Raw genomic sequence first — 24272 nt, forward strand, 5'->3', positions numbered from 1 at the left:
CTTATTTGTGGCTGACAACCCACCCGGGCTGGTTCAGACCGCTGCCATCACTTCGGGGGTCTTTGGGTGGGCGTGAGGTGGAGGCAGGACTCGGGGCTCACCGCAGCCCAGGCCTGGCGCCACGGTGACAGCCAGGGTGCGGGATGCCTGCGGCGCTGGTGGCCGGGCTGCTGGCTCAGCAGGGCGGACCAGATAACGCTGTGCCAATCCTTCGGGGCTGGGGAAGAGATAAGAGCAGGAAGGGGAGCCCGGGGGCCTGCCTGCTGCTGTGATCTCCCCCCCCCCCCCCCCCCCCCCCCCCAGCTTTGTGTACCCCCTGGTTGTCCCCCAAAACCGCCTTCGGGGCTGGGAGCCAGTGGGCAGGATCCAGTCCCCTCTCTGCCAACACCAGCAGCATCATCAGGTGCCACCCATTGGGGCTGGGGTTTGGGGGCACGGGACAGGGCCCTGTCCCGTGCCCCCAAACCCCAGGCCCATCCGTGGACCCCTTTCCCATCCTCAAGGCTGGGGCTGCAGAGACCCCCACCCCAACGCAAGGAGGCAAAACCCATCGGGTAGCGAGCAGGGATCTGACCTCCTGCTGCGGGGTGGCACAGCCTGGGGACAGTCCCACGGACAGGGAAGTGATGTGCCGGGTAGGAACTGGGACACGAGGACGCGTGGGGTGGGAAGGGGACGCCCCGGGGAGAAGATGCTGCATTGCTGGTGGCACCAAAAAGCCCATCGCCACGGGACTGGGGGAGCGGAGGGCAGCAGCGTAGCCCAGGCCTGTGGCATCAGCCTATTGCTCCTACTTTGGGGAATGTTTTTTTGAGGGGAGGAGGCACCAAAAAACCCCATTGCCACGGGCTTAGTGCTCCGTGGCTGTGAGGGTTTGGGGGTTTTGGGGACTGGGGAGTGGAGCGTAGTGGCAGAGCCCATCCCCGTGGCATCAGGGCAGCTCCAGGTCTGTGGCTGGCACCCCTCCTAGCCTGGCTCAGCCCACTGCTCTCACTGTGGGGAACCTTTTGGCAGGTGGGCAGGCATCCAGAAGCCCATCATCACGGGCTCGAGGGCCAAGGGGGGAGCAAGCCCGGGAAGGGCAGCAGGTACCACCCTGGGCACAGCAGTCCCGTGGGCAGGGTGCCCAGGGTTGCCCCGGGCTGCAGTGGCACCTGGAGGGGGGCAATCACCCTATGAGTAACGGGGCTCCTCAGGTGCCGAGAAGCCTCGGAGGGCTGTGGAGACCTTGACTCCTGCCCTTATATGGTGAACGTAGGCTGGGACAGGAGGGGACAAAGGTCTGCTGGGTGCTGGCACCTGAGCACTTTGCCTAGGTGTGCTCACCTGTGCCCAGCTCTGCGGGGAAGGTGAGGGGTTGGGGTGGGGGGCTGGAGGGTGGGCATGGCGGGGTGGGCAGCACGCCTCACAGCCACCGCCGCTCCTCACAGCGGGGTGGCCTAGGGACGGTGGGTTTAGGGGTTCACCCGTGCCCCACCTCGGGGCTGCGCTGGGGGGCACATCAGCCCCGGGGTCCGAAGGGTGGGATGTGGGTGCTTTTTGGGGCAGCACAGTGGGTTTTGTGGGGCCAGGGAGCAGAGACCTCTCTGCTGGGCACCGCTGGCTCTCCCTGCCAGCCCCCTGCCAGGGCACATGGGGGGCTTCACCCAGTGCCAGCCACCTGACCCCCTGGCAGGGATGGCTGTGGGAAGCCTTGGCAGCACCAGGACCGAGCCCTGGCACACTCAGCACTCCTGCGGGGCCGGGCTGTGCCCACCTGGGGGGCATGGACCCGGCGGTGGGGTCTGGGGGGGGGGGGAGGGGGGCTGAAGTTGTCAGAGTGTGCTTGCACGCGTGTGTGTGCAGGAACGTCTGCGTGCAAGGCCACCAGCAGCAGCCGTGCCGTGTCGTGCCAAGCCGTGTCGTGCCGGGCTGCGGAGGACCGGTTCCTGCTGGCACTGGCGAGGAGCAGGCCGCTGTGCAGCGGTGTCACCCGGCTGTGGCTGCTGCGCTGGGGACGCCCCGTGCAGCCTGTCCCATGCCCGGGCACCAGGGTGCCGGGGGTCCCCTTGCCCCGTGCAGCTCTGGACTGGGGGTTTATGGCCTGGCCGGCTGGAGACCGGGCAGGGCAGCAGATGGCACAGCAGGCTGGCTCTGTCCCAGCGCTTAATGACACGGTGTGTCATCAAAGAGGGTGTTGTCGATGCCCTGGCAGGTCCCCGTTCCTGCAGCACCTGTCACCATGGTGGAGCTCAGCAGCAAAGTCAGCAGGACCCTCAACAAGACCACGCCGGGCATCCAGATATGGCGAATCGAGGTAGGGATGGGGCACCCATCACCTGGGCACCCATCACCCATCTGTTTGGGGGGGCTGCGGGAGGGAAGACCCCCCCACCTCTGTGTCCTCAGTGCCTGGGTCTGGGGGTCTTAGTGCAGCACCCAGGGTTAAACCCGCCCAGGTTTTGGAGCTGGGGGCAGCGCGGTGCACAGGGCTGGGGTGGGCTGTCCCCCCCAGGGCTGATGTCTCCCTTCCTTCTGCAGAGCATGGAGATGGTGCCAGTGCCCACCAACAGCTACGGCAACTTCTACGAGGGGGATTGCTATGTCCTGCTGTCGGTAGGGTGGCCTGGGGACCAGGGATGGGTCGCTGGGGTGCAGGGAGGGATGTCACTGGTCAGGGTGGCCTGGGGACACGGGGACTCTTCTAGCGCGGACTGGTGTCCCACAGACACGCAAGACTGGGAGCAGCTTCAGCTACAACATCCACTACTGGCTGGGCAAGGAGTCAAGCCAGGACGAGCAGGGGGCGGCCGCCATCTACACCACCCAGATGGACGACCACCTGGGCACGGTGGCTGTGCAGCACCGCGAGGTCCAGGGCAACGAGAGCGAGACCTTCCGTGCCTACTTCAAGCAGGGACTTATGTACGTTGGACACCCCTGGGGAAGTGCTCCCACAGTGGGTGATGGTGGGGAGGGGTCCTCTGCATGTCCTCCCCCATTGACATCCCCAGTGGGGATGAGAACAGCCCTCTCCCAGTAGGGTGGGGGAGACAGGAGGAGGATCTGGAGTTGGTCTTGCTCCATCCATCACCCAAGTAGGTGGGTGAGGGGTCCCTAGACACCTCCCTGTGCACAAAAGTGGGAGGGGGACCCTGCTGGAGCAAGAAGGGGGGACACAGGGCTGACACCGTGTCCGTCCCTCCCCAGCTATAAGAAGGGTGGGGTGGCCTCAGGCATGAACCATGTGGAGACGAACGCCTACAATGTCCAACGTCTGCTGCACGTGAAGGGCAAGAAGATCGTGGTGGCAGGAGAGGTGAGTTATGGGGTGTGGGGGGTCCCTGGTCACCGACCTTTATGTAGAGACACTGTTTGGGGACAGGATCAGGCCAGCGTCCACCCAGACACAGATGCCCTCAGGCAGGGGATGGAACAGGTGTGAAGGGCTGTGCCACCATGCCCCAGGGGCCACCTTACCCCAAAAATCTTCTCTTGGAGCAGGGAAGAGGAATTCAGGCTGGAGGCACCTGCACTGAGCTGGGGGGACCCAGGCATCCTGCTGCTTGATGTCCCCCCAATCCTGTCCCGCTGCAGGTGGAGATGAGCTGGAAAAGCTTCAACCAGGGTGACGTGTTCCTGCTGGACCTGGGCCAGCTCATCATCCAGTGGAATGGCCCTGAGAGCAACCGCAATGAGAGGTTGAAGGTACGGCCAGGGGGTCCCAAGCTCCCCCCCAGAGGAAGGGGGTGACGGGCCACCCCCCCGATCCGGGCTGACCCCTTCTCCCCGGGTGTAGGCGATGACCCTGGCCAAGGACATCCGGGACCGGGAGCGTGGGGGCCGTGCCAAGGTGGGCGTAGTGGATGGTGAGGACGAGGGTGCCTCGCCGGGGCTCATGCAGGTCCTCACGCACGTGCTGGGTGAGAAGAAGGTCATCAAGGCAGCCATGTCTGACGACAAAGTGGACCAGAAGCTCAACTCCGCCCTCAAGCTCTACCAGTGAGTTGCCAGGGGTGGTTTGCCCATGAGGGCATCTTGTGGGGTCCAGCAGGACCACCCATCTCTGATATGTCCTACAACTTCTGTCCCCATAGACAGCCACCAAGAGGGGGTCAAGGCCACCACAGGGGTGAGGACAGGTCCTCTGGGTGCTGTTGGAGCAAGGGGAACCCCTGCTGCCAACAGGGTTGGTACTCAGAGGAGAGATGCTCGTGCAAGCATGACCTTTAGATGTGGTGGCAGTGTCCCTGAGTGGCCCCATCACATCTGATGCCCCTTGTCATGGCCACTTGTGCTGTGAGGGCTGGATACGGCCCTGATGCACAGCAGGGCGAGCTGCAAACCAGCTGGCCACCATGGCAGGACGAGATGATCCCTGGGTACCACCTCTGCGGTGATCAGGGTGGAGAAGGGGATGGGGAGGTGACACCCCCAACTCAACTTTGCCACTGCAAGGTGGGGATGGGGTTTTCCAGCCCCATTTCTAACCCCTCCTTCTCTCTTTTTACCTGCCAGCGTCTCCAATGCCAGCGGGAACCTGGTCATGCAGGAGGTGGCAATTCGGCCCCTGACTCAAGACATGCTCCTGCATGAGGTGTGTCACCCATGGAATGCTTGGGGGTGCCCAATTTCCTTGGCAGGTTTAACCCTTCAAAAGCCAATTTGGTGGGCAAAGCTGCCCAAAGTCCTAATTTCTGCTGTTGTCCCCCCTCCAAGGACTGCTACATCCTTGATCAAGCAGGTCTCAAGATCTTCGTGTGGAAGGGCAAGAATGCCAACAAAGAGGAGAAGCAGCAGGCGATGAGCAGGGCGCTGGTGGGTGCTGGGTTAGGGGTCAGCTGTGGGAGAGCCTGGCTGCTCCCTGGGGTGCCAGACACCCCATGCCCATGCTCTGAGTCCGAATCCCTCCAGGCCTTCATCAAAGCCAAGAACTACCCGGCCAGCACCAGTGTGGAGACAGAGAATGATGGGTCGGAATCTACTGTCTTCAGGCAGCTCTTCCAAAAATGGACTGTCCCCAATCAGACCAGCGGGTTGGGCAAGACGCACACCATGGGCAAAGTGGGTGAGTGTTCCCCTCCGATGCTGCAGGACCCCCCTGGACTGGTATGAGGGGGGGGGGCTGTGGGGACCTCCACACCTGGCAGGACGTGACTCAACCCCCCGCCCTTCCCCGCAGCCAAGGTGGAGCAGGTGAAGTTTGATGCCACCACGCTGCACGCCAAGCCCCAGGTGGCCGCCCAGCAGAAGATGGTGGATGATGGATCCGGGGAGGTGGAGGTAGGGTGACTGGGGCAGGATGTGGGACCCTCTCAGGGAACCCCAGGCTGTGCCAGGGGATGCTGTGGGGTTGTGTGATGTGCCAGCCCTGGCAGCAGCATGTCTCTGTCCCTGTCCTACCAGGTCTGGCGTGTGGAGGACCGGGAGCTGGTGCCTGTGGAGAAGCGGTGGTTGGGCCATTTCTATGGTGGGGACTGTTACCTGATCCTCTACACCTACTTTGTGGGACCCAAGGTGAACCGTATCATCTACCTCTGGCAGGTGAGACCTCCCCAGGTTACTGATCCGTAGGTGGGGGACAGGGGCATCTCCCTGGACCGAGGTGGCTCTAGCCCTGTGTATGACCTCATGGGAAAGGCATGGGGGTTCCCAAGAGGGAAAAGGGAGCTGAGCCCTGCTCTGCCCTGCTCAGGGCCGCCAAGCCAGCACGGATGAGCTGGCTGCCTCTGCCTACCAAGCCGTCATCCTGGATCAGAAGTACAACAACGAGCCCGTGCAGGTCCGTGTGACCATGGGCAAGGAGCCAGCCCACTTGATGGCCATCTTCAAGGGCAAGATGGTGGTGTACATGGTGAGTGCGGGGCTGTGGGGGAGGGGGGGTGTGGCCAGGCAGGAGAGCCTGTGGCGCTGGTGGTGACCTCCTGTCCCTGTCCCCCCCCTAGGGTGGCACCTCCCGGGCAGGCAGCAAGGAGCCCACGCCCGCCAATCGCCTCTTCCATGTCCATGGCACCAACGAGTACAACACCAAGGCCTTTGAGGTGGCTGTCCGTGCCTCCTCCCTCAACTCCAACGATGTCTTCGTGCTCAAGACCCCCAACTGCTGCTACCTCTGGTATGGGAAGGTGGGTACCGCTGGGCACCGGGGTGGGTGCTGCCACCCCCAAGAGGAAAGTCTCCACCTCCTCCTCCTTGGCCGGGGCCAGGGATGGAGCAGCTACACTTGCTCTGCAGGGCTGCAGTGGGGATGAGCGCGAGATGGGCAAGACGGTGGCTGACATCATATCCAAGGCGGAGAAGCCAGTGATTGCAGAGGGACAGGAGCCACCTGAGTTCTGGATGGCCCTGGGGGGCAAGTCCCAGTATGCCAACAGCAAGAGGTACCAGCTCTGTGCCCATGGGTCCCTTGTCCCTGCCTGCCCTCAGGAGTGTGATGAACCACCAGTCCCTGAGCAGGGTGAGCCCCATTCCCACCACCACCGCCATGTTGCTCCCCACCAGGCTCCAGGAAGAGAACTCCTCTGTGTCTCCCCGACTCTTTGAGTGCTCCAACAAGACAGGCACCTTCCTGGCCACAGAGATTGTAGACTTCACACAGGACGACCTGGAGGAGAATGATGTTTACCTGCTGGATGCCTGGGACCAGGTGAGCTGGGGGGCACGGAGTGGGGGACGCCTTTGATCCCACAAGCTGATGTCCCCAGAGGGGGGATGGAGGACCCCCGGCAGACAGACGTGGTGGGATGAGAGTCTGAAACCTCCCCATGTCCCTGGCCCCATGGTGGTTTTTTTTTCCAGCCCCCTTGCTTCAGGGATGGCTGAGGATGGACTCCTCGTGCCCTTTCCCCTGGACAGATCTTGCATGCCCCCAACCACGGGTCAGGCATGGCCCCAGAGGGCCCCATCCCACCCCAGTGGTGGACATGGTGACCCCATTGCAGGTTTTCTTCTGGATCGGGAAAGGCGCTAACGAGTCAGAGAAGGAGGCGGCGGCGGTGATGGCGCAGGAGTACCTGCGGAGCCACCCCAGCGGGCGTGACCTCGACACCCCCATCATCGTGGTGAAGCAGGGTCACGAGCCCCCCACCTTCACCGGCTGGTTCCTGGCCTGGGACCCTCTCAGCTGGGATGTGAGTCATGGAGGGGGCTGGAAAGGCCACAGGGACCAAGTCTGGATGTGGCCCCAGCCAGCATCTCCAGGTGTGGGCGGCGGTCTGCCTGATCCCTGCCCATGCCAAGGGGCTGAGTGCTTTTGTCCCCTCCCCAGGACAAGAAATCCTACGAGGCGCTGAAAGCCGAGCTGGGGGACGAGAGCAGCCTCGGGCAGCTCACCTCAGTAAGTGCCACAGGGAGGAAGGCGTGGCTGGGGACCATCCCCTCAGCAGGTGGCACGAGGAGCTGCAAGGACAGGTCCTCTGGTGTAGGGACAGCTGGAGCCAGCCTGGTGCCTCCCTCCCTGGGGCAGCCCCTGATGTGTCCCTGTCTCCCCTCCATCCAGATGCTCACCTCCAAGCAAGAGGTCTTCACCACCACCACCATCCTCACCCCCGACAAACTGGAGACCTTCCCCCTGGATGTGCTGGTGAACACCGCAGCTGAGGACCTGCCGCGGGGCGTGGATCCCAGCAGGAAGGAGGTGAGCCCAGGCCAGGGGGCTGCTGGGGGGGCAGGGGGAAGCCCCCCAGCTTTAGCTCAGCCTCCTCTCTCCTCCCCCAGTGCCACCTCTCCGACAAGGACTTCCAGGCTGTTTTTGGCATGAGCCGCTCCGCCTTCGGCAACCTGCCCTTGTGGAAACAACAGAAACTCAAGAAGGACAAAGGACTCTTCTAGGGCAGTAGCCTGGGGATGGGGACAACCCCAGCTCGTTATTTTTACTAAATAAAATATATTTGGAGAGCTGGGCTGCGTCTTCCCCCTGACCCCTGGCCTCAGCCCAGTTATGGGGCTTGTTTGGCAAAGAGATGGTGGGCAGGAGGACACGGGTCTTGACCAGGCACGGAGGCAGAGCAGGGAAGGACCCTCAGCGTCTTCACGCCCCCCCCCCCGCCCCGTGCTTTGGGGTGACACACAAGCTGCCCACCCACCCCCCGGGCTCCCCCATTGCACCCCGGCGGCTGCAGCGCGGGGGTAAAGGTCTGGTGTACAGCTGGAGCCGCTCCCTCCGTTATCGCGTGAACCTCGGCAAACACATGTGGTGCCAAAGGTGAAAGCCACAAGCCCCGGGCTGACATGATGGATCCTCTGCGGATGGACACCAGGGACCACTGGGCCTTGTCCCAGGAGGGCATCTCCCTCCTGCCTGGGAGCTGTCGGGGACCCAGAGACGGGCTGGGACTTCCCCTGCGGTGACACGTCTCTGGTGGGGGTCGGGGTTTGTGTGTGCCAGGAGGGTGAGGAACACGCACACGGGATGTTGCCGAGCAAAGTCCCAACGCCAAACACGGGGCGGGCACGCAGCGCCCATCGTCTGCGGCATTCAACCAGCAGCAGCCCAGGCAGCGTGGAAATGAGACCCCAAACCAAGACAGGGTTAATAAAGAGGTTTTAATTTCACAAAAAAGAAGAAGAAGAAAAAAAAAAAAAAATCTATCTACACATCATTTAAAAAGGGGCGGGGGGAACCCAAGAGCAAAAACTGTAAAGAATAGAGAGGAACAGGTCTGCTAAAACACAGAGAAAAGTGCTGCTCCCCATCGACAGTGTAAAGAACCAGCAAGCCGGGGTGCAGGCAGCAGCCACCCCCCCGCGAACAGCAGCTGCCTGGGGTCTCGAACCCCTTCTTCTCTCTTTGGTGGGTGATTACAGGGCTAATTAGCTCCATTAAAAAAGAAAACAAAGCAGATCAGTTATTCCCTGCCCTCCCCAAACCCACGCCGGGGCGAACTGCAGCCAGAAGCGCTGGGCTGGACATCAGCCCTTCCTTGGGATGGGGGATGGGAAGGAAGATGCACAGGCGATGGTTATCCACGCCACACGGGAGGTGGAAGGCGATGCCGCGGCCACAGGCGTCAGAGAGCCCCGCTCCTCCTCCTGCCCAGCTCCTCGCTTCGGCCTCAGGGCTGCCGCGCCGTCGTGAAACCAGCCGGTGCTTTGCAAAGGCTCTTTGTGCAGCCCCGCTGGCCAGGGCTCCCCAGGGACCCGCGCACACAAGCTCCAGTTCACTGACGCGAATGGCTTTGCACCTCTCGGAGCAGGGGAGTAAACCAAGACTAAATTACCGCAGCCAGACGACGAAGGGGCGGCAGGAATGGCACGACGGGAGTTCCTTGGGTTCATGTGCTGAATCACACTTGGACTAAAACAAGCTGACTCAGGAGCAGGCAAATGTTTAACCGTGACTCTACACCTGAGGAAGAGCCCGCGTGCGTTCAGGGACCGCAAGTGACCTTCTCCACCCGGCCATAGCGCAGGACGGGCACCCCACCCGAGGGGCCGACCTTACTGAGCCTGCCGCTGCGACAGCGCGAGCAGTGGGAACGTCACAGCCGGTGGGCAGCACAGCCCTCGAGGGCTGCGCACCCATCTTCCTCCACGCTGCCCTCGCACAGGGAGAAGCCTGGCTTCAGCAAGGAAGGGGCTCCGCAGCCTCTCCTGCCAGGGTGAAGGTGCAGCTGAGCTGCTGTACGCCAAAGAAAAGAGCTTAAAGTAATTAATGGATGTCTGCAGATTCTTCATGGCTAGATTAATACACGAGAACTTTTCATAAAACAAGGAACGTGGTTTTCAAGCATCAGCTTTCGCACCTTGATCCAAACAAAAACTGGTTTTAAACAAAAGTTAGTGCACTGAAAAGTCAGGCAATGTTTGCTTTTATTATAAATTAACTGGAGTGCAGCACCTTGCAAAAACAACCTCGCCACCCAAAAAAGCAGAGCTGACTTCTGGTTCTACAGGAACACCGGTTATTTACAGCACTAGCGTAGGATGCGCTTGGGGAAAACAGATTTGCCCTCTGGATGGAGCAGTCCCTTCACCACATTCGCAGGGGCGATCAGTTCTTCCCATCGCCCAGAATTCTACCAAAATCAGTATCAACAGGAGAAAAGTATAATGCTTTGTAATAAATTAACATATACACCCACTCGGGCTGCATCCGACAAGATAAACGCTCTGTCACGTTTACAACCAAACGCTCGCTGCTAGCTGGGAAACCAGAAAGCTGTCACCCTGACTGGGCCCAGAAGGCTCACCCGCCACGGAGACTGGAAGCGTCAGTCCGCCTTCTCACCACGCCAGCGTCCCCAGGCTGCTCGGCCGGGGGATGTGGCTCGCCGCCGCGCAGAGCTGAGGAGAGGCCACCGAGGCCGCGCTCCCTGGCCAGCCGGCTGGGATAAACTCTCAGGTGGGAGCGCCCACCACAGAGGGGGCTGCTGTCTCCTGAATCGGTGGGTTTGTCTGCTTGGCTTCAGCTGGTTTATTCCTGAGAAACTCCTAACGATAGTTAAAAAAACCCAGAAACTACCTCGACAGCAAAAAAAGGTGGGTTTTTTTGCTTTGCTTTTTCTTAAAAAGAAGTATTTCACCTGTAAAACTCAAGCTGCAAAAATCAGAACTAGAGGCCAAAACAAGAGCAACTACTCTGCTTAACAGCAACAACTTCTCTGAAATGAGTCAATGCCAGTGAAAGGAAACATCCGCCCCTGCTAAATAAGCACGAAGGTGCTGAAAAAATGAAGTAACTTGGCTTCCCCCCCCCGATGAAACAAGCTGTCAGAGAAGCATCGTGTCTCTAAACCCAGTAAAACGCAACACTTCCTCCTAACCATGTCCCATTCCCGCTGAACACGGGCATCCTGAAAGCTTTCCACCTGCTTCAGTTTCACAGTTTGGACTCTCTGCACTCCTCGGAAAGGAGAACAGAGGCTCAGCTGCAGCGAGAACCCTCTCACTCTGGGATACGAGAAGACCAAGGCAAGACCAGGGTTCAATCACGGAGCAATTCCAGTGCCAAGCGCTGTTCTGCAGACCCTGCCTTTTCCCACCGCTCCCCGCTTCACGACGGCCCAGGCCTGCGCAGAAAGGGCGACGCTGGAACGCTCTTCCCCTCCCAGAAGATGCCAAGTGGCTGTTGCTCACCTCCAGCTGCTGCTCCCCATCTGCTCCAGGAGCTCACGGCCCCGGGAGTTACATCGGAGCGGCCCTAAGCAACGTAACCGCACGCCCAGAGAGCGATCTCTCCTCTCAAACGGTGCTGACGCGACCACCTCACGGAGAAAATGCAACCAAATAACAGAACTTGTAAAACAAAAGAAATCACAAATGTAATCTCACGTCTAAAGGAGGATGACAGCGAATGGTGTAGAAAAACCCGACAGAGCTGCCACCAGGTACGCAATGCGTCCCACAGCACCGACAGTTTGTTTCCGGGAACCGCACGTAAACAGCGGAGCTCTTCCAAACCCGTGAATGTCAAAACGCATCAGCTTGAGTGGTTCCAAAACGCCCGCTAGCGAGATGACTGGCACGAGCGTACTCCGTGGTCTGGGTTTCCAGTGAATATTACTAACACAACACACGCCAGGTTACAGAATCTATTGCTTAAATTGCTCTTGGAGACAAAAAAAAAAAAAAAAAAAAGAGAAAGCCAAGTGATATGTAAATCTTCGCCACTCACGTCTCACAGGTGAATGGGCTTTTAAAGTCGAGTCTCTTTTTGCACTTTTTTTTTTTTTAAATCAGTTTACGAGCAGCTGTAGTCTTGTGGCTTGATGCAACTCTTTAAGGCTCCATGCTGACAAAATTCTTTGAGGACCAATAAAAAACGTCACCACAGGAGGATCGCTCTGGGATGTCAAGGTTTAAACGCGTGGTTCGGGCCCAGGACTTGCACAGATGGTTCAACAAACCGAGCGTCCCGTATTTCTACCTTTTGTCTCTTGTTTTGGCCCTGAGCTGTTTGTTACTCCTGCATGTCTGGCACGAGTTCAGAAACTTCCTTGTTCCTCAGGAGGACAAGGTGTTTTACTCTTCACAGTGGTTGACGAACCGATCTTCCGACTTCCATGCTAAGTGGCTGTGCATTTTTTTCTGTTTCTAGTAACTCATCGAAGATATCCCTAGGACAAAAAGACCAATAGTGAAACATCTGTACAACAACTCCCACACGAGACAGCCCTGAGGGAATCAGCAACTGGATTTAATCCACAAACTCAAGTGTCACGGATCCTGGCAGAGAAAGGTGTCTTATCTGGCATCTCTAAGCAAGGCTCCTCGAATCCCAAAGCACTTTTTTTTTTATTTATTGCAATGAATAAGGTCAGCCTCAGAGAACAGTAACAACAGTGAAAATAAGTCCTGGCTGGTAAAAGGATGAGAAGCAACCCAAGACACAGTCTGTAGATAAAGTCATACCCTTTACTAGAGCAACCAGTAAAGACAGAAGAAGCGGACAAACCGAAGCACAAAGACCCTTCTTCAGTTCTATGTGCCTGAAAAGATATCACTTCTACCTACAAAGCTCATCTTGCTCGTGCCCTGGGATGACTATGGCTGCAAAAACACAACTGCTAGAAGCAGGTATAAGGGCATTTACAAATATCATGGCACTTAAGGAAAAAACCCAAGATCCATCATGATTCCTGGTGCAATGAATGCAGAGCTGAGACACTGAATCCCCTTCTTAAAACATGATTTAATGCCTTTTATTAAAACCCTATGCATTAGTGACATACAATTCCATGCCTCTGAACTCAGAGCACTTCAATGTTGTCATTCTTGCATACAATTCTGACAAATACACAGAGACACTTCCCAACCCAGCAACGAGGACCAGAGGCAGCAGAGCAGCCCGCCTCCTCACAAACAGCGGGTAACGACTAGCACCAGAACCCCCCAGGACACCTACTTGTGCATGTAGAAGAAGATGTAACCGCTCCGGTCTCTGTCACACTGAACGGTGGCCTCTAGAGTTCTAGACACTTCCAGGTCATTGTAGGTGAACCAGGACTGCTTCTTGATATCGTAGACATCACTGATATAATGACCTTTAAACAAAAAGAATGCACCTTTCTTTTCATGCTGCAGTTCAGCCAGTAAGCTGGTTAGCCATATACCCTGGTCCAGCGACCTGTGTCGCATTTAAATGCCAGAACACCTTCAAGATCCTGGTCCCTTCACTCTTCCTGATCAATGAGCTGGTAACAAGCACAAGCAGTTCCAGGGACCCCATAAGCAGTGCTTCGTCACCGTGCCGCAGTTTGTAACCATGGCATCCTCAGCCTGCTCCCCCACCAGGCAAGCCACAACGGAAGACTTGCTTTGCTGCCTGAATTCTTCTCTGCAAATAACCCTGCTATGGTAATTCTGCATTACAGATTTTTTTTTTTAAGCTAGATAAGAGACGAAGAATAAAATATGTTATCTTTTACCTGAAGATGATGTGCTTCCGATATGGCTGACGATGCTGATGAGGCGATAGGAGTGAGGAAGCTCTCCTGTCTGAAAATAAAGTTCAATTAAAGCTTTTAGGCATTCAGTTTTGTCCCATGTAGCTTACAGACAAGATGACTTATACCCGAGATAACGTCTTTGGCTGCTGCATTCAAAGCTGCAACCCAATCAAGGATTACAGAAACAGACACCCCGGTTCAGACTGAATGAAGAGCCCTTCCAGAAGTGGGAAAAACCCTCCCATCTTATTTAATCTTTCAGCAAGCCAATGAAAATGCAAAGGAGCAACTCTGACCTCAGAACAGATGCTGACACGAGCTCTACACTGCAAGTTTTCTAAACAACTGTTTCCTGAGTGGCTTCCACTGATGTCAGAATTAATCCACCAAATAAACAAAGAAAAGCAAAAAGGGCACACCAAGCTTACTTCTGCAACATCAAAGAAATACCCTTGATTATGGTACACAGATTTAGCAGCTAATATTGGATATGTAGCCCAGATTCTCTCATCCTGCACCTGTAATGTCAGCAGACAACGCCTTCTTTGCATGCAGGAAATATGCTCTGTCTATTCACTGACAATAAAACTAAACTATGGTAACTGGCTTTTGACAACTCTTTTTTTTAATCCTCTCTGACCACGAAACATTATTGACATGACTCACTGACAATACTCTTAAAATGTAACTCTGAGTTTCAGCACAAGAAAATTGGTAAAGAATTGTAAGAAAATAAAACTGCTCAAGGAAACTCCAATTATTTAACCTTTCCCACTCTACACAGTATTCTTTCCACTGAGGCACGCAGGCAACTTTCTCAACACTGCTGAGTGGAGCCTGAGAGTGCTGGGAGCTGGCAGCACAGCCTACGTTACAGCGACATTTCACCCAACAGGAGTAAGATGTTGCCACAACTTCTCAGTTCTGGTGGTGCATGATCTAGAAGCCCATGGCGTTGCAACTAAAATACCACACTGGCTGAAGTCCTCTCTCCCTGTAAGTCAAAATTTCAGGCCCATTGCTTTACAAGCCGTGGAATATTTCTAGTATAAAATTACTGTTTCCTTTCCACCATAAACCACATTTTAAAGAAACTCAGAGGGTCACCGCAGCTGTTATGTTTTTTTTTTCTTTTTTAAATTAAAATAACACAATAGCAGACTCTTAAGGATAGACATTTCCTACCTTTTCAATTTCGAACATTAAAGACCTTTCTAGACCCTACACCTGTTCTGTAAAACTACCTCTAACACTAAACTGATGTCAAACAAGGGGAGTATTTCTCAGTCAGCCTTTGAAATCATAGATCACACCTCAGCATTTCTTTTCAGCTCTTCTGCTTCAGCTTCTGAATACTCCATGTCAAGAACGTCCTCATTCCCAGAGTCTTCATCAGAACCAACGCTGTCCAGGAGAGAGCTGTTAAACTCTAGATGGCATGGAAACAATGACACTGCGTGAGAAGCTGGGGCACACACAGGAATTCAACACAGGTTGAGGGACATCTAGCCACGTAACAAAGCACAATAAAATGCTGACATTTCAAGCTTCCTCTCCAAGGAAAGATGGAGATATTGGAATTCCCAAATAAAAACTCTCTCTCTCTCTCTTCCTCAACTTGTCAGAGCAATAGTTAAGAAAGCTATCTGGGACTACAGAATTAATTTTAGCATCATCTCGCTCACAGTTTTACAAAAGGGCACTATGGCAACAACAGCTGAGTGATAAAAGAGCATTTTAACACCCAGTTTGCTTCAGAGCACTGGTGGCCAGCTGCCAGAACCAACATTACAAGAAGTACAGCCAGTCTGGTCAGTGAACTGTAAGTTTCTGCAACGAGAAGCTATGAATTACAGTTTTAACTATAAGTTGCACTAACAAAGTGCATTTTTCCACTAAAACTGGCATCAAAATGCTACTGCTGGCAGCAGGCATCTTTTCATTGTTTTCAATGCTAAGAAGACTGCTCACCGCAGGAACTTCCAGTCTGCTTGGCTGAGCAAAATGCAGGCAGCTTTCTGTAAAGAGCCAGAAGGCACCACTGCTCCCTGCACACGCTGTTCCAAACTTCCTGGGATTCTACAGCGACCCCACTAATTTAAGATTTTCTACAGTACTCATTAGGAGAACTAGCTATGCTTTCACCAGCTAAATTAAAGCTATGGAGCCCTGGGTGGATGAGAAGCTGAGATTAACAAGATGCTGCTCTGGATATACATATATTTTTTTTAAGAGACTGTCATGCCAGTTATGATGGAGATGTTTTGCCAAAGAGATTCTCACAGCGCTTGCCCTGTTAAATCATCAGACACTGGATTAGTATAATCTTCTCGGGAAGTATATAGATGAATCCCTTTGAGAATATTTTACTGCTGGTTTCCACACTTATTTGGGCTGTTGCCAGCCAGAGCACAGCCAAGAAACGCAGCCACTTCGGTAGGTCTCTGCGCGAAGCACTCGCCACGGGTATTGCTAAATGCCACTTCACCAACGGTCCTCAGATGACTGGCGGTTCTTTGACTGCAGCACCACTGGGAACCTTTCTAGGAGAAACACTACCAGCCATACGTTCAAGATCATTAGCACCTCCTCGAACAACTGCTGGCTGATGCCTTACAAACAAGACAGCAGCAAGCTGAGAAGCACAGGGCAATGTTCATGCTTAAATCAAGCGACTGAAAATCAGGAGAATGATGGATTTCTGGCCTTGAATTCTTCCTGGACAGGAATTAAGGAAGACTTGAGAGGGACTGGGCACTCAGTCTGCCAGAGCTCATCAGGGGATGGGATTCAGGCTGAGGGATGCTTCAGCAGCATTCAACTCCTCTTCGGAAGCAGACACAGGTTCATCCAATAATAACCGAGGGCCTTTCAAGGTGCCTGAGCAACTACAAGTATCTTAACACAATATTACATTACCCCTCCCTCTCCCGAGCAGGAATTTTCTCTCAATTATGCTTTGCTCTGCCAGATTGCGTGAAATCATTCTCATGCCAGCCTCACACAAACGTTAAACAGCGCCTGAGGCTCACCACACTGTCTGGATTTGGAGGAGAAGAGAGATAGTGTATTTTGGGTTTCTTTTTTCACACCCAACAGCTATACCTTTTGGTGAGGTCTCTGTCCCTCCCATCTTGTGTCAGACAGGTACCACACTTACTCATTTTCCCGGGCAAGGCCAGTTCTTTCTTTCATTAATCACCACTAAAATATCAATGCAAGCAAGAAATTCCCCTTACACTCTGACTAGAGCCATTAGCATGCTGGCTTTTGCTGGGGATGCAAAATTTCAAGGTCCATTTCGCTCTCTCTATATTAATACTATATATTAAATACATATTATATACATTTAATAGCATATATTACATATATTTATCTATATATCTAATTAAAAACTCAAAAAGACTTAAATAAGTAATTTCTCATGTTGACACTGGTCCACAACCAAGAGCAAGAAAAGCTGACCTAGCAAAGCCAAACACAACAAAGCACATACCAAAAGAACACGAAATCTCAGCTGTCTTACACTCAGGAGCTGCACTCATATATACAGATCTAGTTTCCCCCCAAAGCAACATCCTGGAAGAAGTAAGTTTCACCTTGTAGACTTAATTCCGTGGCTCGTTTAAGGTCATCATCCTCTTTTTGCTCTCGTGCCTCCTAATGGGAAGAGAACAAAATGTAGCTCATTGAGACACTTCACTCTTTAAAATTCTTGTGGTGCTCTTTTTCCATTGAAACTGTGCTGCTCTGGTTTCTACAACAAACCTGACATTGTAAATTAAAGGTTCTGTGTGAAGGAATGTTTGCAACCAGCAAGAGTCCAATGTTCCTGTGCAACAGAACCTGGGACAAACCTTCATTAAGGCTTGTCAAAGCTCCTGAAGTTTGGTATGCAGCAGAGTGAGTCTCTAGTAATACCAAATGCTTTCTGTGGATCATTAATTTAAAAAGCATCTGAATGAATTTGCAACCCTTCGCTAAGGAAAGCTGTCACTTACACACAAAGCTCTTCACACTTCAGCACAATTTAGACGACTTCTGTCCAAAGCCAGCTGAGGACAGAGTCGTTGCATCCTGACATATTTTATTATTTTTAAGCCATTTGAAAGTAGAGCCAGTGGTTCTACGTAACAGGTGTAATTCACAAAGGCAGGATGCAAAAATAGACACCACTAAACAACCAGGTATTAAAAACATTAACATGAATAAGTAGCAAAGAAACCTCAAGTCAACAAACCCTTCTAATTTTTGGATAATATCATGCCCCTGTTCCTCCCACCACTCTCAAAACCTCAGAGCTACAGCAAGCCAGTCAACAATATTTAATGAGCTGGCTTTTTCACTCAGGGTTTGAATGCTTTCAGTGCACCTGAACGCAGAATCCTAACTACATGTCTCAAATTAAGATAACCACAGCTACTGCATTTCCATGCCTGAATCATTAGAATTGCAGATTTTCGCTTCGGAACTGTAGCAGAACAACACTCAAAGGGCAGTTTTACATTATTAGCATGAGGCCTTTTATCTCACTATTTCTAAAGCATTTGGGAATCTTTGTTAAACTACTCGGAATTGCTAAATCAAAGCTACGTCTGGCACGGAACATACCAACCAGCACCTCATAATGAGCAACGGGAGAGAAAATCCAAGAGCCACGGAAACATCAGATCTCATAAGGAAAACCATGACAGCTTTACTATTAACAGAGGGCAGACAAGGGCACCTATTTAAAGAAAGACCTGGCTAAGTGTGCTTGCTTCACTCTCAGCAGCTCAGTTAAACTCATAGAAATCAGTTACAGGTCTTGAAATTCAAGTGGAATACAGCTGGATAGCGCACAACCCGAGATCCCAATTCTTTCCAAGTCTAATTTAAAAGAGCGGTCTTAAACTACATTATTTGGGATCCTTTTTCCAATTTAGTAACATGAAAGGACCACAGAAACGTTCAGTTGCTATATGCTTCACTAAACATCCCCTGCTTGCTGTTACCAGAAACAAGGCACTGGGACAGACAGATCTTTAACCTGGCCTGGCCCGGCCATTCTTAGCCTTTGCCTTGAAACCTGCTTCTTTCATTTTGAGTCTTGACACGACACGCTGCAAGAAGCAACTGCCAGGGAAGCTAAAGGTGGACTTGGTCCTCTGTCACACATAGTTAAGAGTTTAGTTTAGTTAATCACCGTTTTTATATAAAGTTACAAGCCAGCATATAAACATGCACAGAAAGCTTTGAGTACTCTGCAGGTCTGTGATGTGATAAATGGTTTCCAAGGGACAAACAAAACACACCCAGGTGTATCCAGTGCCATCACTCCACTAACACTGGAGCTATTTTATAGCTTTTTGCATCTGATTCTCTCAAAAATGTAGCAGAATCCCTTTGCAGTTACTGTCTGAACACAAGTTTTTCCTTCAGCCATCACGTTTCCAGTGTTGGGGAAGACGACTCGGGGAAGCAAACTTTATTTCTTACTTGCTCTTGCAGGCTTTGAGCCAGTGCCTGCTGAAGTTCTTGTTCTTCCCTCTCTCTCTCCATATCGTACTGCTGCAGCCAGTCAACCTCCCCCTGGGAGCCTTCCGGAGTTTTGTTTTCCTTATTCTCATCAAAATCTTTAGTTATCTCAGTGAAATTGGCAGGACCTGAGGAATCAGAAAGTACAGTTACGCTTTCCTGGGTCTTCTGTTTGTTACCAGCTAAATCCTCTTTAAACCACCACAATCCTTGCAGTACACTGACATCTATTGACAGGGAGAGCTCACCAGCCATAAAAAACCCCACAAGAGTCACACAAAAAAATCTCCAAAGCACAGTCTTACACTTATTTTTGCAGGTGTAGGATGAACCATTTGATTAATCCCTGAACAAGTTCTCTTCTTAGCCTTCTATGTTCACTCAGAAACAGCAACTTTAACTAAAGGAAGATGTCACACACCACTAGGTTTCTGTAGCCATGAAGCTGACCCTTCAATTTTTCCAGAAATAACCACGGATTATAAAAATTTGCATTACATATTATACCTCGGAGTACTACAGATGAAGCCACAATTAAAGCCAAACCATATCTAAGACAGATGTAAGGCAGAAATCTCAAGCACTGTTTAAATTTGTCAACTTTTTGCTTCAGGTAAGAGTCCCAGTCTTGTGAACACTATCTACAGCTTTAGAAGTGCAAGAAGATTATAACTTCTCAGTTCATCTTTAAAGTGAACACTATGGCAGAAGTATTTGACAAAACTTCTGTAATGAACATTCACCCAACCACTGCGTGCATCTCCTGCAGTTGCAGGACACTGATTCTCCCATTTGCTTGCAGCCGAGAAGAGTCGGGACTTGCTCCATGATAGCTGTTGGAGCCCCATGTAGACTTCAACATCTGCTCACTTAAACACAAGACCACCAGAACCAGAACTATAATCCACCAGTCTAATACTCTTAAGATGAAAAACAAAACAGGATGACCTTTGAAAACTTCCAGTGTAAGAAGAAACACTCACTAGACTCACACAACTGTTATCTGAGGATCACGTAGCAGAAAAGACATCTTTCATCCTATCTAAATTAGCCTTTTTTGAAAGCACCACAAATTATTCAGTGTTTACAAAAAAAAATTATGACTAGTGGTAACATGAAATGGACCGAGTTAAATCCACCACATTTAGAATCACCTTGTCTGATATCACAAAGCATCCTTTGCAATTCATTTTCCTTTAAATAGAACATAGGATTGTGTACTCACGGTGTGTGACATTCAGCTGCCATAGCTGGTAACTCAACAGACACAGGTACGTATCTCATCTGAATGTCAAACCGTATGCTTTGAGTAGTACTTGGGTTTTTTTGGTCATACACAGTCAAACATAGAAAGCTGAATGCAGTGGTGAATGTTTTAACTGCATTCTTAATCAGAAAATACAGAAACTTCTACTAAACACATATTTTTTGCTTAAGTGTCACAACAGAACCTTCAAATAATTACATTACACTTTCCAAAGAGAACCTGGAGAGAGAGATACATTTATGTAGCCACACTCTCACAACCCTCTCTCACACAACCATAAGCAACATTAGCTTATATAAACGAGGACACAAAAAAGGCTGACCACAGACTTCGTTTTCTCATATACTGCCTTCCAACATGAAAGCTGTCAAGAGTCATCCATTGAAACAAGTGTGATTTTTGGTAATAGAGTGGGGTTTTTTGTTGTTAATTTTTAACCTCCTGGCTCTTGGAGGAAGAGAGCATATTGTTGGCCTGTTATTCCAGGCTAGTGGAATTAAAAATCTGACTGAAAGTATGTAGCACACAACAAATAATAAATACTTGAATTTCCTTCAGCCACCCAAAGGAAGACACTGAATTTCCCCACACCGAGATCAAACAGGCTCCCTTCTTGTACTTATCTGTTTCTGGGTCAGAAGCCATAATTCACATGCTGAGTCTCTTATGCTCAAGGGTCTACTCTCACATAAAAAAGTATCAGAAAAAAATTACAGAGATAGAGCTACATTAATTGCTAACTAGTGATAAAATAACCGTGTTTATGAAAACATGCTAGTCTTATGCACCCCAGACATCACCCTTGCACACCAGCAACGCGAACACTGCCGCTGTGCTGTCCAGGTTGCAGCTGCTACAGAAATGAAAATACTTTCTGATTATGGAAGATTAAGTTCCAGACACTGCCAAATCTTAGTAAATTGAATTGTCTGGTACAGGAACCAGTAGAAGAATGTGTTAAATCAGGAGAGAAAAAAAAATGGAAATTAACTCTGAAGATTACTTTAATCAGAGAGTTGACTGGCATACAAGAAAATACATCGAATGAAATGCTTTATAGACAGGGAAGCTGTCAGAAAACTCTGAGCCAGTTGGGCAGATTCAGCAGTGCATTTGCATACAGATTCTGCCACCCTACTGTGTCCAGCTCTGGAGCCCTCAGCACAGAAAAGCCATGGACTTGTTGGAGCAGGCCCAGAGGAAGACACAAAAATGATCAGATGATCATGAGGAAAGGCCGAGAGAGCTGGGGCTGTTGAGCCTGGAGAAGAGAAGGCTGCGGGGAGACCTTATTGTGGCCTTTCAGCACTTAAAGGAGGGGGCTTCTAAGAAAGATGGGGACAAATTTTTTAGCAGGGTCTGTAGTGACAGGACAAAGAGCAATGGTTTTAAGCTAAAAGAGGGTACATTTAGACTGGATATAAGGAAGAAATTTTTTACAATGAGGGTGGTTGCCCAGAGAGGTGGGAGATGCCCCAGCTCTGGAAATGTTCAAGCTCAGGTTGGACGGGGCTCTCAGCAACCTGCTCTAGTTGAAGACGTCCCTGCTTATTGCAAGGGGGTTGGACTAGATGGCCTTTAAAGGTCCCTTCCAACCCAAAGCATCCTATGATTCTATAACCTGCTGCTATCAGTGACCCACTTTAGCTAGCTATAGTCCAATTCAGATGGTTACTTCGTCTTACCTGACTCTAATGCTGCTTTGGGTTTCTCCATCTCCACAGATTCCAGGTTTTCCGGCAATTCCTGAATTTCGTCGTCTCCAAAACCAGTGTCTGGGCTGCTTGTGGGCTTGTCTTCATCATGGCTCAGAGACTGAGAAGCTTCCCTTTTGCTAATCTCCAAGACAGCTGCTAGCAGCTCATCTTCGCTCATGCCATCAAAACTAGCATTACCCAGCTCAGGTTTATCACCCTCCATTTTACTCCTTTTTGAACCCTAGAGATGAATGGAGTTATGATTAAGTGCTTGACTAAACAGGTATATAATATCAGCTTTACATTTCTGTGCAGATTTTTTTTTTTAAATTTTATTAACCCCAGGGAGCGGGAGCTTGCCTCTGTCAACATTAAACAAATAGTTATATGAGACTCCATGGAGACACAACCTTGGTAGCTACATTCACTCCAAGAAATAATATTTAAACTATAACCAGTTTTTACAGGCCCAGTGGATTAACATACACAAGATAATTCTTCCCTTCTGCTTCCTTTCCTTCAACACACGTGTTCCACCTTTAGGTTCTGATGAATCCTCAAGCCTCTGGCGAGCCACTGCTGAGGCACAAGTCGCAAAATTGCAAGTTTGTTAACAAAGGCTGAAGCAGCAACATGAGAGTAACTGAACTTGAACACAGGGATGGAAGAATATGAACTGAAATCAGGCTAGTATGAAGAGCAATTAAAACTGGGTTTGGTGCTGCAGACTTGCCATACGACATCTTGGGGGTCGGGGGGGAGCAGGACTCTGCAAACCAAGTAAGAAAGAGATAACTAGGGACAGGCGGAATTGTGCTTTTCCAAGGAGAACAGAATGACTTTAAATTGGAAAAAAAGGAAACCCACTTTAGCCTTAATCTGAACTTTTCATTTTTTAGTTATTTTCCTAAAACTGACGCTCATCACCATACTGATTTGCAAGTAATATAGTAATTTCAGTCAGTTTGATATTAACTGTTCATCAGGAGGTTAACCTCCATGTATACATATTTACACAATTAACACTGATTACCACATGCTCAGATTTCTTCTTTTTCCCTATGTTATGTTAAAAATGGGGAAAAACAGTTTCTATCAGAATGTACTTTTCCGGGTCTTATTCCAAACTGTGTTTGGATGGATCTCAGAACTTTGTCAAAATGAATTAAAATACATTTTTACTGCTGCTTTTACTTAAATACAGCAAAGCTTTTGATGAACAAGACTAGTTTTATATAGCAAACCTTTTGTATTAAAACTGGCTTATCAAACAAGATTAGCAAATGAATTAGCCAACTAAATTGCTTGTTCTAGACATCAATGCCCTCTAAGAATTGGAACTGACAAATTCAAACCTCTCTCCTCCCATCTATTCATGCACCGAATAAGGAAAGCAGAGTACCCACTTTTTAAAGCTGATTTCTCTCTCTGCACCTGTAGGCTACTAATGTCAAAACTGGTTTAGCTCTTCAGCAAACCCTAGTTCCAGGCACATTGCCAACCACCACCATCACTTCAGTGGCTGGACTTTAAAGACTTGGCAGCATCTGTGCATTATTTGAATACAACTTTTCTATTAGAAATTATTTGCATACATTTTAAGGAGCTTAGGCTCTAAGACAGGCTGCTTTAAATAAGTATTTTTTAAAAAGTACTTCAAATACTGCTTCACATGCAGAGGCAGAAATCACAGAAACTGCAGTTCTGCCCACTTCAGCTGCTATTTGCCCCGACAACCCGGTGCGGTACACACCCGCTGTTCCAGGTGTTCTCCCTCCGGGCAGGACCGTTTCTCCAGCAGTGCCCCGCAGCGGATATGTATCGGCTGTACGAAGTGACCGCCGAGCCCTAACACAACCCCATCCACAGCTGCTGTGAGAAGCACACCAAGGGAAATGGTGCAGCAGCAGTAATGCTGCTTCTGAGGAGCGGGACCTCCCAGGACAATGCTGAGCAGGACAGAGGATCTGCTTCATGACAGCAGATGGCTGGTCACACCTGCAGTTCAGAAGTGGCCGACGTGCATGGCCACAAAGAACAAAGTCATGCAGAATCATCACCACCACTGTCTTCTTCCCACAACAGGCTGGAGAGCCTGTAATTAATTTGCTGTTCAAATTAACAAGCTTTATTCCCACAATATCTGCACTCACAGGGCTTGTGCAATAGAGACTACTACACTTCCTCACAAACAAAACTTGAGGAAGAATCATTTAGGACAGTTTGCAATACTTTTTCTCTACATAAAAGGGACTTCAAAGACAAGCTGATTTCCCTCTCTCCCCCAGCCACCTATAGATGTGCCGTACAGGACAGCAGTTGCCTACCCTGTTCCTGAGACCTTCAGCACAGGGTTTTCTGCTTTCTCCCAAAGCAACCCATTCCATCCCTATGCATCCTAAGCATCAGGAAGTTTTCCCTAAC

At 50.9% G+C, this 24272-nt stretch overlaps 2 protein-coding genes across 5 annotated transcripts in view; one reads left to right on the forward strand and one right to left on the reverse strand.

Annotated features, from left to right (window-relative positions):
* The first annotated feature begins 2218 nt into the window (after positions 1 to 2218).
* VIL1 (villin 1) lies at positions 2219 to 7809 on the forward strand. Of its 2 annotated transcripts, none has more exons than XM_009945296.2 (19): positions 2219 to 2296; positions 2521 to 2595; positions 2708 to 2904; positions 3190 to 3298; positions 3577 to 3687; positions 3779 to 3981; positions 4498 to 4576; positions 4699 to 4797; positions 4894 to 5047; positions 5162 to 5262; positions 5386 to 5523; positions 5675 to 5833; positions 5925 to 6104; positions 6214 to 6359; positions 6481 to 6625; positions 6921 to 7109; positions 7247 to 7315; positions 7478 to 7615; positions 7696 to 7809. In XM_009945296.2, exons 1-19 carry the CDS (start codon positions 2222 to 2224, stop codon positions 7807 to 7809), a joined length of 2481 nt encoding a protein of 826 aa, XP_009943598.2. In that variant the 5' UTR covers positions 2219 to 2221. The 2 variants fall into 2 exon arrangements, with proteins under 2 accessions (XP_009943598.2, XP_075286319.1); XM_075430204.1 differs by having other exon boundaries at positions 2222 to 2296; positions 5925 to 6094; positions 6222 to 6359.
* Positions 7810 to 8504: 695 nt separating this feature from the next.
* Positions 8505 to 24272, reverse strand: part of USP37 (ubiquitin specific peptidase 37) — a 38795-nt gene continuing 23027 nt past the window's right edge. For 2 of the 3 annotated variants that reach the window (XM_075430014.1, XM_075430013.1), the window contains exons 18-24: positions 21837 to 22089; positions 18846 to 19012; positions 16967 to 17027; positions 14681 to 14796; positions 13347 to 13416; positions 12824 to 12962; positions 8505 to 12035 (exon numbers count right to left, since the gene is read on the reverse strand). In XM_075430014.1, coding sequence (XP_075286129.1) covers positions 11948 to 12035; positions 12824 to 12962; positions 13347 to 13416; positions 14681 to 14796; positions 16967 to 17027; positions 18846 to 19012; positions 21837 to 22089 — 894 coding nt within the window. In that variant the 3' untranslated portion in view covers positions 8505 to 11947. Of the gene's footprint in view, positions 12036 to 12823; positions 12963 to 13346; positions 13417 to 14680; positions 14797 to 16863; positions 17028 to 18845; positions 19013 to 21836; positions 22090 to 24272 lie in introns of those variants that run through there. The other variant, XR_012765002.1, reaches the window with a different exon arrangement.

The sequence above is a fragment of the Opisthocomus hoazin genome, chromosome 9 (genome assembly GCF_030867145.1).
Source record: "Opisthocomus hoazin isolate bOpiHoa1 chromosome 9, bOpiHoa1.hap1, whole genome shotgun sequence".
Lineage (NCBI taxonomy): Eukaryota > Metazoa > Chordata > Aves > Opisthocomiformes > Opisthocomidae > Opisthocomus > Opisthocomus hoazin.

Coding starts and splice junctions, on each gene's coding strand:
- VIL1 (XM_009945296.2), top strand. CDS start 2,222: ATGGTGGAGCTCAGCAGCAAAGTCAGCAGGACCCTCAACAAGACCACG. Junction 3,982..4,497: donor TCCGCCCTCAAGCTCTACCA/GTGAGTTGCCAG, acceptor TTTACCTGCCAG/CGTCTCCAATGCCAGCGGGA. Junction 5,524..5,674: donor GTATCATCTACCTCTGGCAG/GTGAGACCTCCC, acceptor TGCCCTGCTCAG/GGCCGCCAAGCCAGCACGGA.